Genomic DNA, 27580 nt, shown 5'->3' with positions numbered 1-27580 from the left:
TATTTCATATTTCTAGTTGCAGATACAAGAGTGATACATTTATACAAAAAGGATTATCACACTCAGTAGATTATAAGGTTTGTAATGATACCTTACAAGAGACTTTTTTGCATGAAGCAATATAGTCACTCATTAGCATATTTTTATAAAACCATGTAGAGCACAGCGTCACGCCCGCCTTCTGAATTTACTACCAGAGACTTGGCCACTGACCATGGCGGAGGCAGTATACCTACAATTCGGTTTGGGGCTCCCCTGTGGGGCAGATACTCCTGTGTCCTCCAAAAGGGAAAGAGACCCTGATCCAGCTATAGGCTCATAGCTACCAGCTATGAGAGCTCTTTCACTGGCCAGCAAAATCCCCCGTTCACTCAGGTTGGGTTTGCTTCCAGCTAGAGTCATCGGGGTTTGTTCCCACCGCAGTGGTCACCAGGACCCCAACGTCCAGGACATATGTCTCTGTGCACCTCTTCCATCCATTACAGCCAGTTCATGCTTCTGGGGCTTAATTGTTTGTGTTTTAAGTCCAGGGTTTGCTGGTGGGCAAGCACTCCAAGATCATTGTTCTCCAAGTGCTTCCTAATCAGGTACTTAACCTTACAAATTTCTTCCTAAAGAAGCTGACCAAAAGCCTCACAAAGCTTACTTAAAAATCAAGCCAGTATACAGTCAATATTCTTAACCTCACGTACAAAATAATATATGCGTACAAATAGAATAAATAACTACAGTAAACCATAACCATTACAAAAATATGTTACATGGCACAGGCAGCACAAAATATATTCCAGTTACGTCATACTCTCATAAAGACGGGAGGTACCGTCACAATCATCATCAAGAACAGAAGAACCCCTCTACTCAGTAAGTTAAGATCATTCTACTGCTGTTTTTAAAGTAGGTGGCGAGCGAGCACAAGAGTTGTTCAAGTGGTCTCTCCTGCCCCACAGCAGGAGGGGGTCAGGGGAGTACTCTGGGGGAGGGGGCCCCAGGGGCATCATGAGTGCTGGGGGTGGGGGAGTTGGCCCAGGGGCGCCATGGGTGCTCTGGGAGGCGGGAGAGGTGACATGCGGTCTGGAACCGGGGCTCCTGCTGGGAGAAGGGCTGGGCAGTGGTGCACAGCCCGGGACCCACCGCTGCTGCTGAGAGGAAGGGAGTGGAGATGTGGAGGCCTGAGACTGCCCCAGCAGTGGCCGCTGCAGCTGGCCCAGGGCTGCCTGAGCTGCTCAGGTGGCCCCTGGGCTACCCGCACTCACTGCTGCAGAAGTCCCAGAGGTCCTGGAACGTCATGGAACCTGTGACTTCTATGACAGACTTAATTATGATGTCCTATGTACTGTTGAGTTGAGGCACAGCTGAGACAATACTAGAAAGGCCACGTTGACCAATCAGAACATCTCTCTGATCAAGGAAGGACCTGCTCCTACAACCATTACATAAGTGAAATACCACTGAGCTCCAGAGAACAGACATTAATATAAAGACAGCTCACGAAAGGGCTTTTCAGGGGGGAGCACTTACAACCAATACTAAATTTTTCTTTGATACAGGGCCCTTGGGTCTCCATTGTTTTCTGTAATCGATGCCCAGCATGAGGACATTTCAGCGGTAGGTGATTTAGAAATACTCATAGAGCTCACAGCTACTGTTTGTTTGGTCAGCTGCCAGGAGGGAGGGGAAGCGGTGCATGTGCCAGATGTAGCGGCTACTCTCAGCAACAGTGACATGGTTGATCCTATATTTTCCACTTCTACTCATTAATTAAATAAGCACACAGAGTGAGATTTTTAGCATAAGAAAACAATGCACATTTATCAACTAAGGACCACAAGGAATGTAGCTTAGCATAGGGAGTGAGTAGGTGATTCTGTGTGGGTGTGGGTGTGTTGGGTGACCAGATAGCAAATGTGAAATATCAGGACAAGAGGTGGAGAGTAACAAGTACCTATATAAGACAAAGCACCACATATCTGGACTGTCGCTATAAAATTGGGACATCTGGTCACCCCATGTGTGTGATGGGGGGGCATTGTAGCTACCTAGCATGAAATAGGAGGCTAAGACTTCCACGAAGTTCCATAAAACTAGTAGTTTCTATTCAAGACCTTTAAAATAGTTTTGCCATGTAACCCGGCATCAAGAGTCTCAACATGCTGTGTTGGACTACTAGAATGTGGGGAATGCTCTAGGGGAAATTCCAAGCCCAGCTAAGTATTCTCAGGCAGCTTTTTTTGGCTGACAAATATATCTGAAGTTGTGTGTTTCATCATAACTGCTGTTCATTCACCCACTGCTAAACAGATTGCTGCAGGTAGCAAGCTGGTGAGATAGTTGGGATAAGAGTAACCAGGGTTGTCATTGGTGCTGGCCTCACTCCAAAAGCTAAGTGTGATTTTTACATGACAATAGGCCTCTTGCAGTGAAAAGTCCTCATGGAGACAAGGCAAGGCAGATTTTGCTTCAGTATAACTAGTCACAGTCAACCCTTTACCTCCCATTTGGGTTTACCACAATTAGCTACAGTGATGCTAAAAACTAGCTGTGCTTTGTCGCTATAAGGCTTTTACCTTGCGATAGCTGGCTTGATGTAAAAACACAACTTTTTTCTCTAATTGTCAGATGTGAATGGTGATTCCGGAAGGTAATGAACGTGTCTGGGGCGCACTGGAGTGACCTGGCAATTCACGGCAGGGCATAAAGTTTAGAATAAAGGAACTTGGGTCCAGATTCTCAATGGTATGCAGGTGCCTCTGAGTGGAGAGCAGAAAAACAGGCTAAGAATCATGACAGCAGAGTGACTGGACCAGCGCTACCATCCTAGGCGGTTGCTGCAGTGGTCTCTGAGATAAGTATTGGTTGCTAACTGAACCTCTGCTACCAGCCTTTCTACAAGGCTTTAGCTTCAGCTTCATCGCTACAGTAGAGTGGACTTGGCCTTTGTTGCACGAATTGAGCTGAACCTGCGCTAAAGCGCTTGTCCCAAGCACATCAAGGAACTAATGCTTGTAATACAGCTGGGCCATGTACTATGCAAGGGTGTGTGAATGTTGCTAGCTCAAGGAATTTCAGCCATCGTGTTTCTGCAAGGCCCTTTTTCCCATGGGTGGCAAGTTTGAAGAAATTTTGGTGGTGCCCAGAACTTGCCCCCTCAAACTCTGCCCCCACCTGCCTAAGGCTTGGGGTGGGGGTGGGGGGTTGGGAGAGGAGGTCTGGGGTGCAGATCCTAGGCTGGGGATTAGGGTACAGGAGGGGTGCAGGGTGCAGGCTTTGGGATGGAGTTTGGGTGCTGGGTGGGGCTTCTGGGCTGGGGAGGGGGTGTTCGGTGTGCGGAGTGGTTGAGGGTGAGGCTTCTGGGTGGGGGGGTGTAGGGGAGGGGTGCAGGCTCTGGGAGGGTTGGGTGGGAAGGGTGTGTGGGAAAGGGTGTGTGCACAATACTGGGAGGGGGTGCATGCTCTGGGGGAGTTTGGGGAGGGAGTGCAGGGTGGGGCTGTGGGCTGAGGTGAGGATTCATGATGCAGATGGGGCTGGCTGGACAGAGGGTGGGTGTGGGGGTGAGGCCTGTGGGCTGAAGTGAGGGGTTCGTGATGTGGGTGGCTCAGGATGGTGCAGAGGTTGGGTGCAGAGGGATGAGGGTTGGGGTGAGGATGAGGGATTCACGATGTGGGGTGGCTCAGCTGGGGAGGGATCAGGGTGCGGGATGAGGGTTGGGGCTGAGGCTGAGGGTTTGATTTGGGGGTCAGGGCTGGAAGGATCAGGGTGCGGGGGATGAGGGCTCGGTGGGGCTGAGGAGTTTGGGGTGGTGGAGGGCTCAGGCTAGGCGAAGGGCAGGGTAAAGGCAGCCTGCCCTTGCCCGTAGAGGATGGCAGGTCACTAGGACCTGGACAGAGACAGCGTTCTTCCGGGAGCCGTTCGACTCCGGCAGGAGAGCAGGCTGGAGCGGCGGCGGTGGGGAGACCACGTGGGGGGAGTTACAGGGGGCGGGTTTGGCGAGTGGCGGCCGGACACGCTCAGAGAGTGGGCGGGGGGCGGGGGTGGGAGAGACCCGCCGGGGACCGGGCCCGATCCAGGCAGGGCCGGGGGAGAGACCCAGGTCGAAATATTGCTGGAGCAGGGCCCCCGGCCCTGAATATTCCTGGTGCTCGGGCACCGCAAACATATATAACCTGCCGCCTATGCTTTTCCCTACTGTCACTACGACCTAGGAGCTCCCTACTTTACTTCCAAACCCAAGTGCCTGTAGGGCAGGCAGCACTTCAGGCACATGCAGAGCAGCTGATTTAATAATATTTGCCCTACGTTTTTCAGTGTTGCTTCTGCTATAGGTTACTAGTTAAACTAAAAATAAAGGGGGGAAGAAATAAGTGAACGCATTTGTATTAAGGCTCTATGATTTCAGCATTTGCTGAAGCTTGTCTCCAGATGTGAGAGATTAGGAAGCTGCACGTATTGCAAATATTCTATTTAAGAAAGGAGTTATGAACAGAAATACTTTCTACTGATTGCTAACTGTATTAACAGCTTCTTCTAGTGCATATTTCCTGGACACACACACACACACACACACACACACATCATATGAGGAATTGACTTTACTGGGATTATTATAAGGGTTATATATTAGTCTCAGCAGCCACCAGCGATTGCACTCAGAGACCATATTTCCTGTAGGAAGTGCATACTTCTATTCATTTTAAAAAGGGTCTTTATTCACATCCCCAGGACTATTTATAGTATTTTGTAGTGACTCATACAACTATTAAAGTGTTGCCTTATGTTTTTATACGTAAACAAACAAAAGAGAAGTAAAAATGCAAATAAAAACGTGATGCAATTCTCTACCCAAATCAGGGTTTTTTGGCACAGGTAGCTCTGACTTTTCTTGTGGGGTTCTCTGCATGAGAGACCTAGCAATGACACTAATGGCCGAACAAAAGCTAAGATATGCCACTTCTTCAGCTACCAAACCACATTAATATGCCAAGGCTGCTTTTCCATCACACTCCCTGCACCTTTGCTGTGGTGAGCTGGCAGTGAAACCCACTAACTGGGTGAACTCAGATGAAACTTTTTCTTAGTTTTGCAAAACTTGTTTGTTTTCACAAAACTCTTCTCCTGCACTTTAAACCGACATGGAGATCTGAGACCATTGTTCTAGTAAAGAGAAGGCTGGGACTCACAGCTAGATGAACTCCCAAAATCTAGGCTAACGCAAATGGATGTAATATACTCGCTATTTAGGTCTTCTGTAGGGTTTTTTTTTTCTCTTTGCCTTCGCTATGCCTGCCTCTCCACCACCTCACTCGTTATTTATCACTCTATTCCATTTTTTTCTTTGCCCCACACCACCTTTTTTTTCTTTCAGTCTTGCTGAATCAGATGAGCCCAGTAGTGTGCACAAATCAAACTTTTCAACCTACAGCGGTCAACTGGGCTTAACATTAGGCAAAAACTGGTTTGCCCAGCGCTTGTGCCTACACCTCCTTTTTAATGTGCCACCCCATTCCTAAAGCTTTGTTGCTCCAAACCGGGATGTACCATCGCCTTTACCTTTGTAACACAACAGAGGCCTAATTAAAACCAGTCTGCTTCTTTTATACACAGGATCTCCTGTTACACCATGAAGCTTCCTACTTTGTCCAGCAATGTGCAACAACAGACTACATATAGGGCTATATAGTCAACTTGCAGTTATAACGTGTAATAGTTTCTTAGGCCGTGTAACTAAAGAGCTTGCTTATAGGCTGTGACACAACTATTCTCTGCCCGACGGAACTCATGAGAATAAAATGTTCCAAGTAACGAGCACGTAAATTGGATGAGCTTTTCCAGTGCTGCAGCCTTCTTCTTAAAGACAACTCTGATCAAGACACATGTCTATGTGTTTGGGGTGGGGGAGGACTGGGTTATGCTTTTGTCAAGCTTTTTGTGAGGTTGGTTGACTTAAACGTATAGCCCCATAAACATGTCATAACTTGCTTCTATGCCTGCTGTATGTAACCCAGTATTTTATACCAAGATGAAAGTGTGAATGGGCAATGCAGAAGAATTATTGGTAGGAATCATATGAGCTGTACAGCTCTGGGGATGAAAGTTGAAAACAAGGAATGGCATATTTTAGCAAACAGCATAGATCTCATCTGCTATTCACCTGCAGGTTTATATAAAATATGTGTAGTAAAATCCAAATTTCTTATTTTGAATTTGCAAGAATGGGCTGGTTTTGTGGAAACTCAACAAACCTCTCATTTTCATCCTTATGATGCTAGCTTTGCACATAAGCGCATTTCAACAAAGACACCATCCTCAACTATACCTGCAAAATATACGCTAAATGTTTCAGTGTGAAATCAGCCAGCTCTTCTGACTTTCTGAGCACCAAAATGTCTCAGATTGCCATTGGGGTGAAATTTAATTTAAAAAAAATCAGTTGTATATACCCTTATATGTAACCAGAGTGAGTTCCCCAGGCCAAAAGAAGTTAGGCCCATTGGCCCACAATTTTAAGACGGCCAATGTCAATGAAGCTGGCCTTGTGCCATCATTTTCTGTCTTATGGCTACACAAACACTGTTCAGTCACCAGCTGAACAGCCCCAGTGAGCCTTTTACTAAAAGAGTTGCTGAACAAAGTAGCATTGATGATTCAGTGTATGTGACTCTGCCTGCCAAATCAATACTGACCCAATAGTCCAGCAGGACAAGCACAGTGCTGCTGGACGGGTCCCCTTTCAGCTGAAATGTAAAACTTCTTCAGTCATCAACCATCTTGTGCCAGTGAGTAAAATGTTCGTGTCCCACCTGGTTCATTCAGGATATTGCCTATCCTCACATTACCCTGAGGTGCCAAATGGAGATAGTTCTCTTCTTCCCCTACTGTTGGTCACAGTCAATAGCTACCAAGTTCTACCTCAGAGGTAGTTACATTACAGCCATAGCTGAAGTGATTCCAGAGTATATAATTAAGACATTGCTTTAAAATGTACATTATGTTATTATTGATGGGAAAGTAGAAATTTATAAGCAATCTGGAAAAAAAATATAGGTTTCTGCTAAGCAAGCCTGTTCATTGGCTTACAGATAACATAGTCCTCAAAAAAGAGTAGGTGTAAAAAACCTTTAAGAAAAATGTGTTCCTGTGCATGTAAGTTTGTGTTCAACATGTGATGGGGTAGGTGTATCTGGGACAGCTGTGATTAGTTCTCCTACATTATAGTATTAAATCTATTAAGTATTAAATATCTCACCTAACGAAGGGAAGAAGAGTAGTCATCAATCAGCAGAGAAGCATTAGTGGGTGATCATGTCTTTCTTCAATGTTATGTAGCTTCTCCTCTTCACAAATAGTAGGGGGAAGTTTACTGTGTTTTTGCTCTAGAAGCCCAGATAGGAGTTCAGTTCAATGAGCCTATTGGTAGACAACCATGGCTGCTACCCTATAGCAGTTTGTTGTTGCTTAAGTGATTTATGAAAGCTGTTTGGAACATCTCAGAGTCATTAAAAAGGACTCTTTAGGTGATTTACCAACTGCAGTAAAGGCTTCTTGAGTGCTTTAGCTGCTCAGATGCCTTATTATTCTTCATTTGTCATCTGTCTTTATGTGCTACTAGCATGTGATTACCTTGAAGAGACCTTTGAACATCTATTCAGCACACGCCATTGTAAATAATGAAACACCTTGCTATTATTTATCGAAAGGAGCCTGCTCTGTGATGTTCATTTTTTGATTGCTGAAATATAGTTTGAAAAAAATGTGCTACGGATCTGTGCTACGGATAGTAAATTGTATTTTGTTCCTGTGGTGTGTGCACGTACAATAGAGGATGTCCCCTTCACAGCACAATGAAACATGATTGGGCCTAATTCTAATTTGTACAAGATTCTCACTAATGATGTCTATTTAAGACAGCCATTAAAGGCCCTTAATGTTAATGAACTGGACTGTGCCAATAAAGGTTTATTTGCTTCCCCCTATTAAATTAATATTATAGACATTTAACAGATGTCTTAATTAGACACTACATAGAGGAATATAAGTTACATTAAAATCAGGCCATTGAAAGTTTGTGTGTGATTTATGTTTTCATATAATTTTGTTTACAGTTCTTTCTACAGTCTTAAAGGGAACAAAATTATTTACATTTCCAAAGACCCTTGGGAGAAGTACAGGACATTTCCTGCTCTTTTATCATGTTGACTTTTAACAGCAAGTCACACATCCTGCTGCACAGCTCTACATGAAATCAAAGACCTTCCCGTCTTTTATTTTCGGAAACATTTTCTGGTTTTAACACCCTTCCCATTACTTACACCTCACCAATAGCGACATTAGTTTAAAGTGATTCTTGTTTCTTCCTGCACCTTTTTTTCCATAAACCACACTTTTAATTCCCCCTCTTGCTGGTGAGGCTTCTGCATGGTGGTGCTTTAACTTATTGAGATGAAAGCTAATACCACATGGCGTGACCTTAAAAGAAATGGAACTAGTTAATTCTGTTGAGAAATGATTGAGCCACTGGTGGTGTGATTGTCAGTAACTGACTCCAGGGGAGTATTAGTGGGATAATTGATGCTGAAGCTGGTGTGGTCAGCAGGAGCTTGCTCAATCTCTTTACTTCTATCCCAAAAGGTAAGGGCTTCTGTTGCAAGCAGTGAGTCAAGGGAGGGGCATGAGCTGCTATAACCAGGTGCTGGATCTGAAGAGGTGGCTGGGTGATGCCCAGCACAGCTCTAGCCTTTACCCTATAGGATTTTCTACTCATTGTGGTGCCCTCAGCACAGGTGGATTGCGTATGGGGCTATGTACATGGGTTTTCTCGCCCACCTTGACCCCTCCACTAGATCCGCTGCAGGCACTCCCAGCTGTTCCCAGTACAGCATGTGTTGCTGTGGCAATGGCACAGGAATGGCTCTTGGGAATATTTATGTTTAGTTATTATTGACATGCTGACACCATTTTCCCAAGAAACAAAAGTGAAAGAAGGGAAATGGTGATTTTCAACAGTTCGTAACTCAGCTAAATGGGAACGGGGTTGCAAATGAAAGACAATCCAAGGTCCAGACTTCGACTTTCTCCCTGACAAATTTCAAACGCCTGGTGACAACGACCTTCTTAAAGAAAAGAAAAGACAAGAAAAGGGTAGAGATGGGACATAAGAATTTTTTTACAAAGGACAATGCTAAGCAACCTACATATAGGGGTCACTACCAGCTCTCTCTAGAATAAAGCCCAACTTACCTCACAGAAGGATGTTCTGAAGAGAGATAAGAAGAGGCAGAGACTAGAGTCTATGTGGGTCAAGTAGTGAGTGGAAGAAGGAAAGGAGATGGAGGATGGAGGTGACAATGGGGGCCAAGATTTGTGCAGCAAGCGGAGGACAACAATTATACGTGAACTCACTGAAAATTCAACTAAATTCAGATGGGAAATGATTGTAGACTTGGGCTTTTCCATTACAAGTGTTGCTGTGGACTGCTCTCAAAAACAAATATTTATAAAAGATTTGAGTGGCAGAAGCCTTTTAAAAAGCAGTGCAGGTATAAAAGGCTGGTAATCTTATTTACGAAAGGAAGCTACCTAACATCGTGAAGGTTTTAATGATATAGGGCTATGAAAGATAGCACTTAGGCAGTGCAAACTTCAAATAATATAGGATGAAAGATTTTTATTCTACTTCTATGAAAGAGGGTATTATTTATAATTAAAATCTTATTTTAGGACATACTAGATATTCAGATAAAGGCAGGGTAAAGCAAAGAAGGGTTATACATTGTTAGCCATATTATATATAAATGCAGGAGAGAAGACACAAACACGATACTGAGACAGTCTAAAAGCTCTTATTGACATGAATGTAGGATGAACAGCAAAACCACAAGCAAATTTTACAGGTCACCCCAAACTGAAGATCAGTAAAGCTTTAAACAATGCCACTTCTGCATATCAACAAACTTTGACACAAAACTTTTAGAAAAGTTGCTTACCAATAGATATTTTTTCATACCTTTCACCTCCAAAACCAAAGGCTTTTAATAACTGCACAGGCCTTAGAAGTGGAAAAAGCAGATCTCTAATTATTGTTGTAGTATCTGAACACCTCCCCAAAAAGCAGCACACAGGGCCATGAAATAGAAATCAAGTCATCTCATTAGGCCCCATCTTATGTTAGTTCTTTACAGGCAGGACTAAGAGACAATGCTGATGGGCATCAGATAAGAAACCGGATGGATACACCAATGTTTGAGGGTTAGGCTGATTGAGGACTGTTCCTCATTGGAAAACTGGGATTATTCCCTTCTGATGAAACATCAGCAGTAGATGCTATATTGGTCCTGGCAGAAGTTGAGGACTATGAGTGTTGTATTTTTGGGGGGTGGGGGAGGGGAGTGACGAGGGGTGCAAAGGGGAAGACTTCATTATTTGGGGTATAAAGAAAATATTTTTTCTGATAGCTGCCATTTAAAAATTAGAAAGAACCTCTCAGAAACTAGTCATTTGTAGCCAAGGCAGAGAGAGAAAGAGGAAATAAAGTAGGGTCAAGGTGGCTAGCGGGCCATGAAAGTACAATTTATTACTGCAGACGATGAATAAATCTATTAAATCAACATTCTTAAAGTGAATTTTGTGCTCATTAAAAAGTACCAGATAGCACTGTAGTCCAAACTTCTAGATGACAGTTCTGTTAGAATATACAGGGCCTGGTAGGTATTCATGCTCCACTCCCATGCATTAAATACTAAACTAAAATTACCACTGATACTCAAATCAAAGTGCAGTGGTTTTACATATACACTACCTAAGCTTTGCATATTTCAGACCAGCTTTCAGACAGAGTCTGGTTTTCTAGTAACAAAACCAGCTTAAACACTATCTTTTAAATTGGGATATTTCCAGTTTAAACTTCAAGTGCTTTATTAATAAAAACCCAAGATAGTCTTGAAAACAGACAGTTCATAGGTTATAGCTTGTATGTAAATCAAATTCAGAACAACACAGACGGATGAAGAGTAACAATGACTTTGTGTATATTTTTTAAGAAGCCTATGGTATGCATGAGTTGTGAATGTTAAAAAGCTCCTTGCAAAGAACGTGGGCGCTATTAATATAATTTTATGAATGCTGTGCATCTCTCTACTTCTTTGAGTATTGTGGCGGGGCTGGCTCTATGGAACCCTAGGCTTAAATTCTGGCTGGACTCTGCTCTGATCTTCAGGAGCCCAGCAACTACTCTACTTCAACTGACCTAACTCAACAAACCACTACAATTGTCATACAGACAATACAGTCAATCTACTGTTAGGAGACTACTTTTGACCCCCTCTCGAGAAACATTTCAATCAGTTTTCACCAATGCAGCAGCCCTGCTGGAAACCTAAGGAGAGTGTTGCTACAAAGGTATCTAGTTGTTTCACTATACTTATGGTTCATTATGAAATATATTCAAGAGACTAATTAACAAAACCTAGCCAATTTATTGCTAAAAATCAATAGTATAGCACAGGAAGGAGTTACTATGTTACTGATCCTTGCGGGAATCTGTTTCTAGCAGTGTGCCAGTTTGCGCTTCCCAAAATACACCCCCAAAACCGCTCCTAGAGCACCGTTGCTTACAAGTTGAAAAGCACTTTTTAAGATCCAGCCTACCATTTCCTTAACTTGTTCTGTACCTTTTCTTATCTGTTTTGGATGCTACATTTTAAATAAGTTGCCTGTGAAGGAACCTGTACTGAGACATACAGCAAATGTATCTTGTCTTTGGACAGAATTTATATTTGCAAATGCCAAAAGCTACATTTTGCTTTGCACAGGGTTGTGGGATATATAATCTTGTGACCTAAGTGAGCAATGTGGACAGAACTGTGGAAAAGATGTAATATAATTTGGTTAACATAACTGCCTACATGCTGGATATAATATGATATTAATGTGGTATGCCCTGTGCCTAATCTGTGCGTGCTAACAAGATCTGCAAGCAGGAAATCTGAAACAAAGGAACTTTGAAATAAATAAACCTATCACCTGAGGGATAGACACATACAGAGTGGTGGGCAGGGGCAGATTGTCCAACAGGTAGAAGTTGTAGGATGCAGCCTGTCTCATAGGCCCAATGATGGGGAATGGGGCACCAAAGCCCAGTCAGACTGGTTCAGAGAAGGGTTACTGGGATGATCCAGGGAATGGAGACCCTATTTTATGAGAGAAGACTAGAAGAGCTTTTGCTAGGCTAAACAAGCCAGGAAGGCTGAGTGGATATGACTGCTCTCTATAAATATATGAGGGGTTAAGCACTAGGAAGGTAGAAAAGCTATTTAAGCTAAAAGACACTGTGGCACAAAAAGAAATGAGTATAAACTGGCCCTGAATAAATTCAGGCTAGAAATTACGCTTCTAGTGACCAGAAAACTGAGGTTGTAGAACATCTTCCAATAGAAGCAGTGGGAACAAACCACCTAACTAGTTTTAAAGTGGAGCTTGATAAAATTTATGAATAGGATTATCTGACTGGGTTGTCTACACCCAGGAAGTTCCTTCCAGTGCTATGTCCTATGTTCCAGACTGACAAACGGGCAAGGAAGGGCTAAGTTTAGCTTAGTCAATATGTTTTTAGGCTTTTGTTGTTTTAACCCTTTTCTCTGTTATGTTCCCATGGCCAAATAACATGTGTACTGAAGAGGCTGTCCTGAGTTGTTGCAATTGCATATGGATCACAACCTCCTAAACTAAGCATATAGCAGGGCCAAACACTGCTGGATGTGCCAGGGTAATATAGGTGATGAACAGCAGATGTTGTAAGCCTCATCAGTCCAGTTTAAAAGTGGAGTGAAGCACAGGATTTCACTCACAAAAAGAGGCCAATCTAAGCCTGTCACTTGGAAAGGGTGCCCACTGAGATGGAGAGGGCAAAGGTACAGCTCACCTAACCCATAAAACTCCTTCATTGACATTGTTGAAAAGGAGCTGCACACATCAATAGCAGGATTGCTTTCTACCTGCTTTGATTTCCACCTCTCTATATGTTCCTCAGTTTCATTTCCCATTCAGTGGTTGAGCGCAGACACCAAGACCACTATTTTTAAGTGGGTATTTTCCCGCTTAAAGAGGTTACTGTGTAGTTTACAATCCTCTAGATGGGATCCTCCTCCTCCTCATTATTATTATTATTAGAGGTGGCTGCCAGTGCTTCCTGAACAGCAACACTAACATACACCAACAGTCCTGACTCTCATTCTAGAACTAGGCACATCACTCATCTCCTCCTCCCTGCAGATTAATCTAAATCAACACAGCAGCTCTCAGCTTCGGCCTGGCACTGTAAAGACAAATGACTGCAAACATAACTACTCATGCTTAAAGTGGGGTTCACGTTAGACATTCCTTAGTACAAAAACTAAATAGTTCTCTTTTGTTTGGAAGAGGAACATCCAATGAGAGAAAGTATAGTAGAACCTGTATTTGCAAAGTACTTAGCAACTGTCTTCAGTTTTCTCATCTGAGAAACAGGGACCTTAATTTCTCATAGGGTTGCCGTGAAATGGTTAGTGCAAAGAACTTTTAGAACCTTCCATTCCAAGGGTCTCAGTCGTCTTAGCCCAGCATGCCTCAGTTGGCATGTGACCAGGAATCATCACTGAATTTGGTCCACTGGTTGAATCATTAGCTTGCCTGGCTAGGGCTGACACGGAGTGTGATGTAAATGCTCATCCGTGCCCCCCAACTCATTATGTGCTGTAAGAATCGTAGGAAGGAGAGTCACTCCAGGCCAATGAGAGATAGGAAACTCACTGAGCTTATTCTGTTGGGCTTCAATAAGATGACAGCACTCTGCAGCATTCTCTAGGGGTAGCTGTGTAGCAGCACCACAGCTTCGAGAGTTGACTTGATTTCCCTGGCACAAGTTTACATGTTATTTGGAAGAGGAAATTACAGGGTGTTGGGGGCAGGGAAGGATCCCTCCTCCATACCACAGTGTGACCCAAAAAGCTCAGCAGGGGAAAGCTGCTTTTTCTCTTACCTATTCACTGAACCACACTAAAATCCAGAGAACCACCTGCAGCAAACTACATGAGTGGTGCAAGCATCTGTTTATAATATACAGTAAATACATTAAAAGATATTAAGGTTTGAAAGGCAAGATATTTTATGCATTGAGAATTCTACCTACAACGATATTTTCTGTTTTCAGACATGCTACCTTTATAATCCTTCTTCCCTTTACTACACATAAGCCTGCATTTGAATTTTTTATAATATGCAAATAATTAAAAAATAAATAAAATCAGAAAGATTGGAGGAAGGTGGAAAAAAGATTCAAACTTCTCCCCTGTGAAGATGCTATTTTTTTATTACACAGTGAAATCTACAAATGTCTTACTTTGAAGGGATCATTGCAGCCCTTCCAAATGCAAGACAGCCAGAATGGGTAATCTGGCAGAGTAGACATGAGAAATGTAATGAAGTGCCAAGTCACACTACAGTGAGAAGACATAGGCTATAGTGATATCCTTTGCAGCTAGAAAGACTGCGCTAAACTTATCTAAGCATTTATACTTCCCTCATCTGTATATTGTTTGTAAGCACTGGTATGTGTCCCAGATGGATCAAAATAAAATGGATCAGATGAAACAGTCGCCCCTGGTATAGGAGAAAACAGTTTACACAAAGCAACTGTGGAAAATTTAAATCATAAAATATTGTCTTTACGTCACCAAATGGTGATTATACTGTAAAAGCCTTAAATCTTTTACAGTCTTCTTACAAGCACTGTAATATGTATGGAAGCCAAAACACAGAATTTAAAAACAAGTTGTAAACAAGATTTACAACTGTCTGTCCATGAAACATAACAGAGAGACAACTTTTAACATCAGGAATTGGGATTTATACATGTTCCACAGTTTGATTTGCCTGAAAATATGTAAATTGAGACATTTATTATATACACTAAACCAACACAATTAAAGTTATATTAAGTCAGGCAATAATTGGGAAAAGGACTTTATTGATGCGAATCATCACAAATATTAGTTTACTATAAAAAAAGACCAAAACGTTAAACACTATGTTTTCAAGAAATGAAATATTGACATATTACTGCAATCTGAGGATTTTGGGAGACCATCCAGTACATAAAACAGATGTAACTTAAATGTTTCTTGTAACTCATACTTCTGTATAAAGAAATACTTTAGAAGATGTAGAATTCCATATGTTCTTGTTTTTTTAACTTGATTTTCAGTTTATGAACGAAGCCTCAATATCTTTGAATTTCCTTAAAATCATAGGTCAATAGTTCCTTTTGCTTTGAACTTCTTTGCAGAACGCTCACTTGCTCTTAACTGGAACTTGCTACCATAGATGTGGGAAATAAAGCCATCAAGCTCCAGGCTAAATACATTGTTAAGCTTGGGAATAACTGAAAGAAGTTGAAGAGAAAAAAAACAAAAACAAAAACACAACACACCATCAGTAATGTACCAGTGTAAATCTCTGTCCTTCAAGGTTCTGGTACTTTAGCATGACTAAGTTTTCAAAGGCCCTTCTTTTTCAAGAATTCCAATGTTTAAAAGCATCCAATGTTTTGAAACATCCTATTAGTATTTCACAAAGAGGATCAAAAGTGACAATCAGATCAACATGAACAATCTGCTTCTGGCATATCTTTTGCTATTTTCATGAAGCCAATCCGTTCAGGGGTGTTCTGCTCTGATGAGAATTCTGTTCGACAAGAACATGGCTGCATGATTTTTATTACTAAGTATTATTCAGCCCACATTGCCACTTGGGCTTACAAAGAAAGTATCAGATGAATAATATGCAAAAGTAATATTTCTGACTACTCAAAATGTGAAGGTACAGAAAACTGTACTACATACCTTTTAATTTATCTTCTTTAGTGATAATTTTGAAAATATGCTTCATTTCCTGTAGAATAATTCCTGTTATCCCAACATAAGAGGGACATTTTGATTTAGTTACTAAAAAAACAAAAAAAAACAAAAAAAAAACCAGATGCATCAGTGGAAGAATTTGCAAATGAAAATGATCTATACTGTAGCTTCATAATTTTAAAAGGTAGCTTGTAGTAATTCAGAATATATATACCTAAAGCTACTATGAAGTCAAATTAATACTAGTAGCAATCACACAGCTGTTGGTGGCTGTGCATATTAACAATGAATTCTAACAAAGGAGGGTTTCCACAAGTACTTAAATGAAGTATTGGGGGTGAGTCTGGGAAGGGGAGTAGGTCAAATAATAATTTGGTCTCAACATATGACCCCAAAGTAGGTAATATTTAGAGAGTACACAAGTACTAAGACTACAGACATAGAAGTTAAATGTGTGTTTGTGGCAGAAGTTAAGGGAAAGGAACATGTAGGTTTAGAAACAAAGTGCAAGGTGATTGTGACCCCACAGGGCTTTGAAAGAAGCCTTCGGAAAAAAAAGGGAAAAAGTAATACCTGTAACAATAGCTCCATGGAGATCAGCTTTTAGCAATTTGGTCTGAATCATCTGTGGTTGTCTTAAAAAACAAAATAAATTTTAAAAAAAATCTGTATTTACAATAAATGTTGTCTGTAGTGTTAAAAGTACACTTTTGTATTTATAAAAATATAGAAATACATGCTTATTTAAAAACATTATGCAAAATAATCTTTCAAAGACTATTATTGTATTACCATAAGTATAAACAATCCAGACTCTACATGTTTTTAAATAAACTGAACTTACGTATCTGGTCTGAGTCCATTACACAGATCCCTGATGTACTGTTTCCAGAGTTCATGTAATGGTAGAAATAACTCATATCTACAATAGTCAGCAAGAGACAAAAAAGATTATATGGTATCTTTTCAGAAGGTTGTATGATACAACATGACAGCTTAACTACTAACCAATCTATAATTTACATATAAAGTTAGAACTTGTTTGAGTATCTCATGAAGTCATTAGCTATACAATACAACAGTCCAAACTGTAAGATTACTTACTCTAAAACAGATTTCTAATGTTCATCACATAAAGATTTTACATTTTATGTCCAGAGAAACTCCTACTCTTGTATTCTCTGTCTACTTCATTTCCCAACTATGGTTGCAAAGAGGATGCTTTTTAATAAAAACATTTCGGGCACTGTGAGATACTAAGTCTGGTCACTATCATGGACCTGTGGCTCCATACAGTAATTTATAAAACACAAAAAGAAGGCAATGTCAGTGATATTCACAATATACAGTAGACAGCTATCAAATAAAAAAATAAAGAACTGTCCTTGCATGGGCAAATGTCATAAGCAGCACAGAACTGATCTAACTCAATAAAATATTAAGAGAACTAATTAATACTTGTTAGCACCAATATATACATGTTGCTGCATGTACACGGCTTTCAACAACTTTTCAACTTTTCCTAATAATTCAAAAAAAGAAAGCTTTTTAAGTTCTTACTTTTGTTGTTCTGGTTTAACTTCAAAGAGCCGCATTTCTCGTCTCTGCTTGGCAGAAAATCCTTTTGTTTTCTTCCTTTTTTCTTTTTTCCTTCTTCTAAGACAATGCTCAAGAACTACCGCTTTTCGGGTTAGCTTATCCTGGATGGCTTCATCTTTCAGTCGTGGCATACTACGCTTCAGAAAAGCACTTACAAAAGCTTCAGCCTCTTGTGATCCTTGAGGCTCCAAAATAAAAGTTGTTAAAGTAAAGAATATCACTGACTAGTCGTCTCATCAGTGGTTGGTACCACTGATATTAAATACATGCTAATGTACCATGAAAAAACGATAATATTTAGATATTTAAGTCAATTATATTTCCATGAAACATTTCCACACTGACCCACCAAAGTGCCTCAAAATCCTTAACTGAGGGGACTAACACTAGAGTTGTGATGGTAGTTTAGTTTCCATGGCCATTCCATCATCCTTTTATCTGAGAAGGCTGAACGGGTGCCATATTAGTGCTAACTGTGACTATATTTTGTGACATGGAAGTCTATTCATTAGACATTAGCTATGAGAAGAAAATGATTGTACAGACGCTTGTGTACAACAGATTAGCTTCACTTCTTTAAGTTGATTCAGTTGAAATAAGTAGGGCCCTACCAAATTCACAGCCATGAAAAACACGTCACGGACCGTGAAATCTGGTCTTTTGTGTGCTTTTTATCCTATGCTATACAGATTTCACAGGAAAAAACTAAGGGCTCCTGGCCAGCAGCCACCTCTCTCCAGTTGTCCCGCTCTAACGGCAGTGCCACCATCAGCAGCAATAAGGGAAGCAATACTGCAATCCCCTCTACAATAACCTTGTCACCCCCCTAAACCCACACACACAACTCCTTTTTGGGTCAGGGCCCCTATAATTACACCATTGTGAAATTTCAGATTTAAATAGCTGAAATCCTGAAATTTACAATTTTTCAAATCCTATGACCATGATATTGGCCAAAATGGACCATGAATTTGGTAGGAACCTACAAGTAAGCCATCTATCAGTAATCAGAGAAATCTGACTTTGTTACAGACTTTAATATAGAACTTAAAGCAAAAGAGTTCATATGCTACTAAAAATTCTGAGCTCTTCAGTTCCAAACTCACTCTTAAGAGCAAACATTCTCATTTTCATGCAAACTTCCTAATAAGTGTAAAAAGAAAAATACAGATAAGACAGCAATTTGTGCAGGAAGAGGGTTGCCCAAGTTTCTCCCCTGAACTCTCCACAGATTGTTAAGAATCTGTTTCAAACAGAAATCATTATTTTCAGAGATATGTAACACAGCTGTTTCAAGCTATATCTGCTTGAAAGTTTCCATGTAAAAATAAAACACCAGCTATTGTTATGAAAAAAGATAAGCCAATTTAACCAACATTGCTATGATACATTATTTACATTATGAAGGTTAAGAGGCTCCAAATCTGATTCTTAGAAAACAGGTAGAAGAGACAGTGCCAGTCAAAACACTCAGGCAAAATTATTCAGGATCCCCCTACCCACCCCCAGTATGTACAGAAAAGAAAAAAAATAGGGCCCTGCACCTGTGTTGAGAACCATTGTCTCCAGTTGGGCTCAACACAGGTGCAGGGTCCTGCCTGCATAGATCAAGTTGACGCACTGAGGCCTTGAGAATGAACAAGTTGTTTAAAACAAACAAACAAACTTACTTTTGTGTAAAAATAGTTTAAAAAAATTCTAAATACCATCTTGAGTCACATGCAGTCAGGTTTCTGAATCTGTGATTTTAAACTGACTCATAACTCTAAAATGACCAAAATGTCTTTTGCTAGGCCAAAGTAGTGCTTGCTGAATGGCACCAGCCAAAATGCCAAGACCAGAATTCAATTCTAACATTATCTTGATTAACCTTCCTGCACGAGATGAAAATTATCGTGACCAAGGTTTTAGATAAAATGGACAATTTGACTAAGAAACAAACAGCATGAACTCACATTACCAGCTACAAAAGAGATGAGGGTTGTATATGCACAGTCCAGCTCACACAATTCTCTTTATTAGAACAGCAGTTAAAGTAGCTGATACCTGGAGATCCAATAGCTTTGCAGCCTGCGGCGGTAGCTTACTATAAATCACACCTGGAACACACATTAACCCAATTCCCGGTTAGCAGGGCCGTCCCCTTTCCCCACACTAGGTTAGCCAGCCTGTTTCCCCGCCTGGGAGGCAACAGCTGACGCTTGCGAGGACGGCGAAGGCCGCCGCCGCCGCCTCCTCCTCAGCACGCTGCACAATCCCCGGGGCACCTAGCGGGGTCTCGAACTGCACCAGGGTCTGACCGGGCTGCGACCCGCCCCCAGCCCATACCCAGGGGCAGCAGAGAGCTCGGGGCCGAGGGTTTCGCGCTTGCGGGCGACAGGCGCGGTCCGGGGCGGGCGCCGCGCCCTGAGAAACGCCGCTCGCCCCTCAACGGGGGCCTGGGGGGGGGGCTCTAACCCCTCGCCCCCACCTCAGCGCGCTGCACTGAAACCCACAGTGCCCGCCCCCGGCCGGGGGAGCCCGCGGAGCGGCCGCCGTCTGCGAGAAATGCCGCGAGGAGCCGGGCGGAGGGGACACCGGCCCACGCCACGGGCCTATAGTAACCGCTCAATGGACCAGCACTTACGCTCCATCTTGGTAACTAGGCACCACTTCCGGCTCCTACCGATGAAGTCAAGACGCTGCGTCAAAGCCCGACTTCGACAAGAACGCGCATGCGTAGTAGCCGGGGGCAGGGCTGCGCCACCTGGTGCGCGCGCACAAACATCCGCAAGTAGTGCTCACCCTGCAGCGCAACAGCCTCTGGGGGTTTGCCCCTTCGGACAACACAAGCCAAGTGCATGCGCCCGTGTAGCTCCACCCACATGAAGCGCACGCTCTGCAACCTAGGAGCGCTTGTTCGCCGGCCCTTACTGAAGGGGGGGGGCGCATGCGCATTGATCTGCGCTGAACGGGCTTTTGGAGAATGGCGCATGCGCAACAGTCCCCTCCCGAAAGGGCCGGGGTTAAGGGGGGAGATGAGGCGGGGAGCTGACTGGTGCTGCCTCTGGTGGCGAGGCGGGGCAGTACAGCCTCGCCCGCCATCACTCTGCGCCCCGCCAACCCCGATGCTGCTGCAGCCCTGGAGCCGGGGAAGCGCGAGACTGGTGACTGGAAGCCCTGAGATGTCAGTTGCCCTGCCCGAGCCGAGCGCGGTGCACCGCAGCCCCGATCAACCGGTGGATCCCGGAGCCTCTGCCAGTCGATCACGCTCTCCGGGCCGGGCCGCTGAAAGTCCAGCGGCCCAGCAGGGCTCAGGCAGGCTGCCAGCTGTGGCCTCACGCTGCTCCCACTGCTGGCATGTCTCTGCGGCCCTTGGCGGGGCTGGGAGGCAGCACCACACGCTGCCCCCAGTCCTGGCCCCACAACTGCCATGGGCCTGTTCCTGGCCCGTGGGAGCTGCGTGGGCAGCGCTTGCAGGCGCAGGCAGCACATGGCGACACGCTGTCCCCCCAGGGGTGCATCGAGGCCTGTCAGCAGCCAGCTGGTTCCAGGAGCCGGGGGCTAGAGCAGGCAGGCAGCCTGTATGAGCCCTGCCCTGCCGCTGGACAGGAGCAACCTGGAGCCTGCACCTTGCACCTCCTCCTGCACCCCAGCTCCCAGGCCAGAATCCCCTTCTGCACCAAACTCCCTCCCAGAGCCCTCACCCCTCACCCTCTCCTGCATTCCAAACCTCTGCCCCAGGCTGCAGACCCCTCCTGCACCCAAACTCCCTCCCAGAAAGAACCCATATAACAGCTGTTCTAAGGTAAGAAGTAAGTTATTTTGAACTAACTATATTCTACATGTTTTAAGACTGAAATGTAACCACAGAACAGCTTTGTGTTAATTAAAAGACAAGTTTATTATAGTGTTACTAGTCTCTGTGCCATAATTGTGACCATTTTGTTTTAAATTAGGAAAAAGACTTGTATACAGGGGCCCCACACAATCTAATAGCCCTGGGCCTACAGGAGAATTCATCTGGCCCTGCTGCAGAGACTTCAAGAACAACTCCCACCAGCAACAGCTTGGCAATACTGTCTGGACAGGAGACAACCCCCAATCTTCGCCAAGACATCCAGTCTCATCCCCACCCTGCCAACACACCATTGGAACCATCTGTACATCCACTGTCACCCAGCCCCTCACCAATACACCCAGTGTCACCCAGCCCTCTGTCAACACATCCACTGTTAGCTAGCCTCTCATCAATACCCCCAGTGTCACCCAGCTCTGTGCCAACACACCCTGTTAGCCAGCCTCTCACCAATACACCCAATGTCACCAAACCCCACACCCAAACATCCACTCTCACTAACCCCCACCAATATACCCAGTGTCAGACCCACCACTCACCATGCACACAGTGCCAGCCTAGCCTCTCACTAATACACTTAGTGCCAGCCCCTGCACTCACCAATACAGCCACTGTTCACCCACCCACTCACTAGTACAGCAACTGTCAGCCCATTTACTCACAAATTCAGCTAATGATAGCCCCCCAATACCTCCCTCCTATCCCTACTCCAGACCTTAGCCTCCCAATGCTAATCTTTCTCATACCAACACTACCTGATACCATCTTTTCCCCTGGTACTACTCACTCCCTGATTCTACCCCCTTGCCATATCCCCAGTACCCTTCCTGCCTGATACTTCTCTGATATCATCCCTTTGTCAATACCCCACACTTATCAATACCTCCTTGATGCTTCCCAGTTCCAGTTTCCCTGATTTCACTCACTTCTGATACTACTTCCTGCTTAATACTATCCCCTTCCCAGTACCACCCTGAAAGCACTCCTTTCCAGTACTATCCCTTTGTCACTACCACAAGCTTGGTACCTCTCTGATACTTCCCAATCCCACCCTTTTCCTGATTTCACTAACTCCCTGTTTCTAGCCCCTACCAATATTTTCATCCCTTTGTCCCTACACTACCATGATATCCCTAATACCCCCTTGTCAATGGCATCCTCTCCCTGATATCTCCCGGATACCAACCACTCACCAATACTTCCTTGATTTCAGCCATTTGCCTATACGACCCTGATACCATCCTCTCCTCAGTACTTCACCAATACCATCCCTTCATGCATACCACTCACTCCCTAATACCATTCCCTTACTGATACCTCCCTCATACCACCCTCTGATAACCTGTTGATATCAGCCACCTACCAGTGCCACTGCAATACCATCCGTACCCTATACTACCCGCTATGTGTTATGGTTTTAACACAGTTCTCTCCCCACTACCAACCCAGTGTCATCTGTGTCTTGATACCACAGGAGATATTTCTATCCTGATATCTCCCTGATACCATCCAGTCCCCAGTACCATTCCCTGGTATCACCACCCTGATACCATCTGAACCACCCAGATACTAATAACTCCCCAGTATCCTCCCGATACTCCATATGCCCTGATGCCACAGCTTCCATCCTGGTACATATTCCCTAAACCCTAAAATACTAAATCTACAGAGATTTTGGTTCACTAAAGGAAGAAAAATGCTAAAGTCATGTCACAGGAATAGAAATGGAATTGGTGCATAATGAATTTCTCTTTGGTAGAGGAACAGATAGTTATGAGAGATAGTTACTTACTGAGACAGTATGTAAGAAGGATGACTACTCTGCTGAGTGCTATTGTAGAGCTGTAAAGCACTGGCTAGATATCTGATAGCAGTGAATGCAACTGTAAGTTTATGAGTGAAAGCAAGAAATGGGCTGGTGGCGAATTCAAATCTCTGTGAATGTAAATATGGGTATCCACTGAATCATCCTAAATGTCTTCCCAGGATTCAGCACCACCACAACAGCAAACAGATCTCTCTAATTTAAAAAGATTTAACTCTTTGAATGATCACCGCTATTAAGAAAAGCTCAGATTTCCTGAATGGGAATATCAGGATAAGCACTATAGGTCTTTAGAGCCATATGAGTGCTCCTTCACTGGATTTATGCTGCAGTTCCTGAGGCACTTAAGGGATTAATAGTCAAATCAGTGTTGGCTATGCTGGCGTTGTAAATCCAATGATCCAGGCTAAACTAGTGCCTGGGGAAGCCGGTCTCTTCCAGCAGTTCCATGTCTTCATCATCCAATTTACCTTTAGGTCTAATGTCTGAATGAGGGAGGAATGCATATATGAGTGTGCATGTCCCAACAAAAAAATTCTGAGGAGCAGGAGTTGAAAATTTAATCCAATAAATGTGAAGAAGAATAAGAAAATAAACAAAGTATACAAAAAAAGTTTTTATAGAAAAGGAAGTGCAAGTAGGATTATGGAAATGAAAACCAGTAAGTGAAACGTAGACAGAAAAATATCAAAGTGAAACAATGTGGACATAATTACAGCACATTTCCATCAATACATAGAACCATCAAATGGCTTTCACAAAGCATTTGAAGGGATGAAGTAATTTAGGGGTTTAGAAACAGATATAGTGATACAACCTTCACCATTATATAAAGGTGCTTAGATTGGTATAATTTATTCCCCTAAATGTAAGTATGTATTTATTATCCTACCTAAATTTAGGGAAGTAAACTATACTGATAAAAGCACCTGTATATCAGTATAATTTTAACAGTATCTGTTTCTAAACCAATATACTTAAAGCAGTACAAAAACTATGTGTAGTCCAAGTGTAGGGTATCTTTTGGGGAAATTGCAGATAGATGTGGAAGCAGTGAAAGGATGACCTAACTGTGGAGAGTCATAAAAAGGGCTAAATTTAGAGGAGCAAAGTGAACAAGTACAGTAGTAGATATGAGATCAAAGTAGTAGGGAACAAAGTTTTGAAAAATAGGGAAATCAATTGAATTTGGAGGTGGAAGGGAAGCAAATGAAGTTGGTGGATATGTGTAAAACTAGTCTAGGTTATATCAAAGTGTATCCTACACCTTTGCTAACAGAAGCTGTTACCAGAAATAAATAATATATAGAGGGAACATATCCAGCTATTTTAATCTCTCATGACTGACGTCCTTCTGTTCCTGTAGGCCAAATTATATTAGTAGTATTGTGTTTTTTGGTGAAAATAATTTTCTCTGAAATTCTCGTGATCCAATTTCCTCCATCTAAATGCCAGCCCTTTTGGCAAATCCTCCACCCAACCTTGTTCACTACCAAACCACCACTATCAGTAGCACTTCTTGCATAAATCAGTGGTGTTATTTTTACCTCGAAGAAATCATTTGGGGATGGATGCATGGCCCAATCCTCTTTCTCCTGACATTTCCCCTCAGACTCTCTTCCCTGGATAGCAAGTCATCTCTGAGTTTAGTGCACAGATTGGTTTTGTGCCTGTATTTCTGGGGCACCTCAGCTGACGATATTATGAACTCTGACTCTCAGCCTACCACATGCATGGAGTACATTAATAGGAAGCCTGAGGATGTTCACCTGTTTTGTGCAGGAGTCCACCACAATTGCTATAATGTCATTTTTTGTATAATTCACCAGTAGTGTGCCAGGTTCTGCCCTTGACCCTAATATCCTATTAGTATTTCTTACCAATTTGGTTTCAGATTGTCTCGTTTTGCATTTAAAGCACAGACTATTAAACAGGAATACACGTGGTTTAAAAAAATAACAATGTTGCTATCTCGCCCCATTTAGTGTGACACTTACAATTTGATTGGTTTCTTAAAGCCCCAAGTCCTGGAATCCTGTGAATACATCAGAATCTAAACTTTCATTCAAAAGAAAAAGTAAGTTACTGGCCCTCAGGGTTTTGGAGAAAAGTTTGAACACATGACTCAAGTGCAACCTAGAGGAAGAAAAGATAAGGCAAATACCCAAAGTGCATTTTTTAAAAAAATTGCTAGATTTTAAGGCCAATATGATTATTTGCAGGGACTGACTCATGATTTTTGAAAGCTTGTGGTTGGAAACACTGAAAAAATAAACTCAGCATGAGCCAAATGCACAGTGTAACGAGTACCTTTTTCACTAGATGGCAGCCTAAGATAAGAATTAAAATGAAAAAGTCTCAGATACCAATTACTGTGGGTCTACCAAAGAGCGTCTTTTTATCATGTCTTGCAGGCACCTTTGTTCAAGTCTGTCAGCAGTACCTGCCTGCTATTTGAAACATATAGTGCACCTCATTAAAAGGATTTTGCATATTACACATTTGCAGCTTCTTTCAACACATAGAGGCCAGATTCTCATTTACACTAAGGCCCCTTTGCACCACTCCAGCTGTGTAAAGGGACAGTAATGAATAACTCACCTAAAGCAGTGTAAAGACGCCATAGTATAAATGGAAATTGGGCCCATAAAAAGCATTTAATTAGTAACAGCTAAGAACCAATAAAATTCCCATCAAATATCTTAGAGTAGGCTTTAATAAAATATAGGCAGAAGAAAAATTGGATGTTTATCACATTTACAGTGTTGAAAATTGTTTGTGTGGAGAAATGCGCTGGACATTCATCTGTGGGAAAAAGGGGTTTGGGAGGGAGATACTTTTGCCTGTTTTTGCAGGAAACCAATCATAAGAGCAGTGTTGCGATTGTGAACCCCAATATCCTGTCCCAATTCCAGTGTGAATAATTGGATTTTGCCCACTTGAATTCTTCCTGCACTTTCATTCCGAAAAGATCATCTTTATTTTCTGTGCCAAACTGTTGTGTAGCATTTCTGTTTGCTGTTAAACAGTCATTCCTGTAGAGTGGATTAGGTTTTGAGATCGTCTTTACTATATACAGGAACATCACTGCCACACTAGTTTGGTTTTTCACTCAGCGTTTGATGCTACCGAATGGCAACTTCTCAGCTGCCTCCTTTGCTGTCGGTGGTGATTTGTTCTGTACATGGCCATTTCCCATCCTATTTGAATTTCCATTCGTTCTCTTGATGAATAACCTGACATGCTGTGACTGCTATAGACTGGTAGTCTAAGAACCAATAATTAGGGTGGTGGTTACCTGCAGGTACATGAAGAATGGGAACTGTGGTCAAATCTGTGTCTTTCAGGGCATTCTCTGTTGATATTACAGGTTTACAGAGATGGTGTACAATCAATGCTGCTCTGTAGAATCTAATTCTACACAGCCCACTTCCAGCCAGGAGTTAATGTTATTTGGCCACCTTTTGTTCTAGCATTACAGGTTTCCTATAGATCTTGATAGTGATCATTAACCTAACAGCAGCACAGCACCTTCCACATGAATAGCAGAAATTGGGACAAGAAAAGGAGAATTAAAAGCAGTACTGTGTTACTAGGATGACCTAATTCCAAAGTGAGAAATAGGGCCATGTGTTGTAGGTTATGGTGGCAGGGGTGGAGTTCATGGAATAGTTTTGGTCAGAGTTGACATGTGTGCACAGAAGGGCCCTGTTAGGTGAGGGAAGAAGGAAAAAGCATGTCCAGGTCTCCCTATCCCACTCTTCAGTTAAGATACAGCCCTTCCCCTTCTCCCTTTTGGAATAAAACCCTAGACATGCTATAGTAAAGGGCAGAATAGGGGCAAATAGTATTTACACTTGTGTTCCCTTTCTTCCGAGGTCCAGTCCCTTTACTCTATTTTTACCTTGTGTCTACAGGCACAATCCTTCCCCAATTTCTCCTTCTCTTATTATCTCTTTATTCTTCTGCTCCTCCTGACTTTTTCCCCTCTGCTCATTCCTTTTTTCTTCCTCCCTTCCCATGTTTTAATCTACTCTCCTTTATTCTTTCCTCCCTATCTCTCTGCTGAACTCCTCCTGTTTTCCTTTCTCTTTCTCTACCAGATTCATTTTGTCAGTCTATTGTCTTCTTTCTACTACTCCCTAGAATCAGATACCTTTATCACTTCATACCCTGCCACAATCCAGGGCAGGGCTGATGAATAGGAGGGCAGATATCAACCAGGCTGTATCAGTAGCCACTTGTAATTGGTGGTTGCATGCCTGAGTTCCCTGGAGCCTTGTTACCTCCGAGGTTGCCCAGTCACAGTGAGTCGGACTCTCAAGGACTCATGAAGAGTGAAGACTTACCAAGAGGTCTGTTGTGGGGGATGTCAGGGCAGCAACAAAAAACAAGTCTGGTGGGTCCTGTTGGTCCTTGAGCACACATGCTGTC

The 27580-nt window shown here is 42.8% G+C and overlaps 1 protein-coding gene across 6 annotated transcripts; it reads right to left on the bottom strand.

The window, feature by feature from the left end:
- Positions 1-14741: 14741 nt before the first annotated feature.
- POP4 (POP4 ribonuclease P/MRP subunit) lies at positions 14742-20299 on the bottom strand. Of its 6 annotated transcripts, none has more exons than XM_032764175.2 (7): positions 20110-20297; positions 19530-19582; positions 17445-17668; positions 16729-16806; positions 16458-16519; positions 15870-15932; positions 14742-15409 (listed from the first exon to the last, which is right to left on the bottom strand). In XM_032764175.2, the coding sequence occupies exons 1-7, from the start codon at positions 20114-20116 to the stop codon at positions 15273-15275; spliced, it is 624 nt and encodes a 207-aa protein (XP_032620066.1). In that variant the 5' UTR covers positions 20117-20297; the 3' UTR covers positions 14742-15272. The 6 variants fall into 6 exon arrangements, with proteins under 6 accessions (XP_032620066.1, XP_032620064.1, XP_032620068.1 ...); XM_032764173.2 differs by having other exon boundaries at positions 15870-15971; positions 20110-20294; XM_032764177.2 differs by having other exon boundaries at positions 15870-15971; positions 17445-17661; positions 20110-20292.
- Between the last annotated feature and the right edge of the window lie 7281 nt (positions 20300-27580).

This window comes from Chelonoidis abingdonii, chromosome 19 (genome assembly GCF_003597395.2).
Source record: "Chelonoidis abingdonii isolate Lonesome George chromosome 19, CheloAbing_2.0, whole genome shotgun sequence".
In the NCBI taxonomy this organism is placed as follows: domain Eukaryota; kingdom Metazoa; phylum Chordata; order Testudines; family Testudinidae; genus Chelonoidis; species Chelonoidis abingdonii.
The sequence above is the reverse complement of the archived record's forward strand: the minus strand, read 5'-3'. Positions and strand labels throughout refer to the sequence as shown.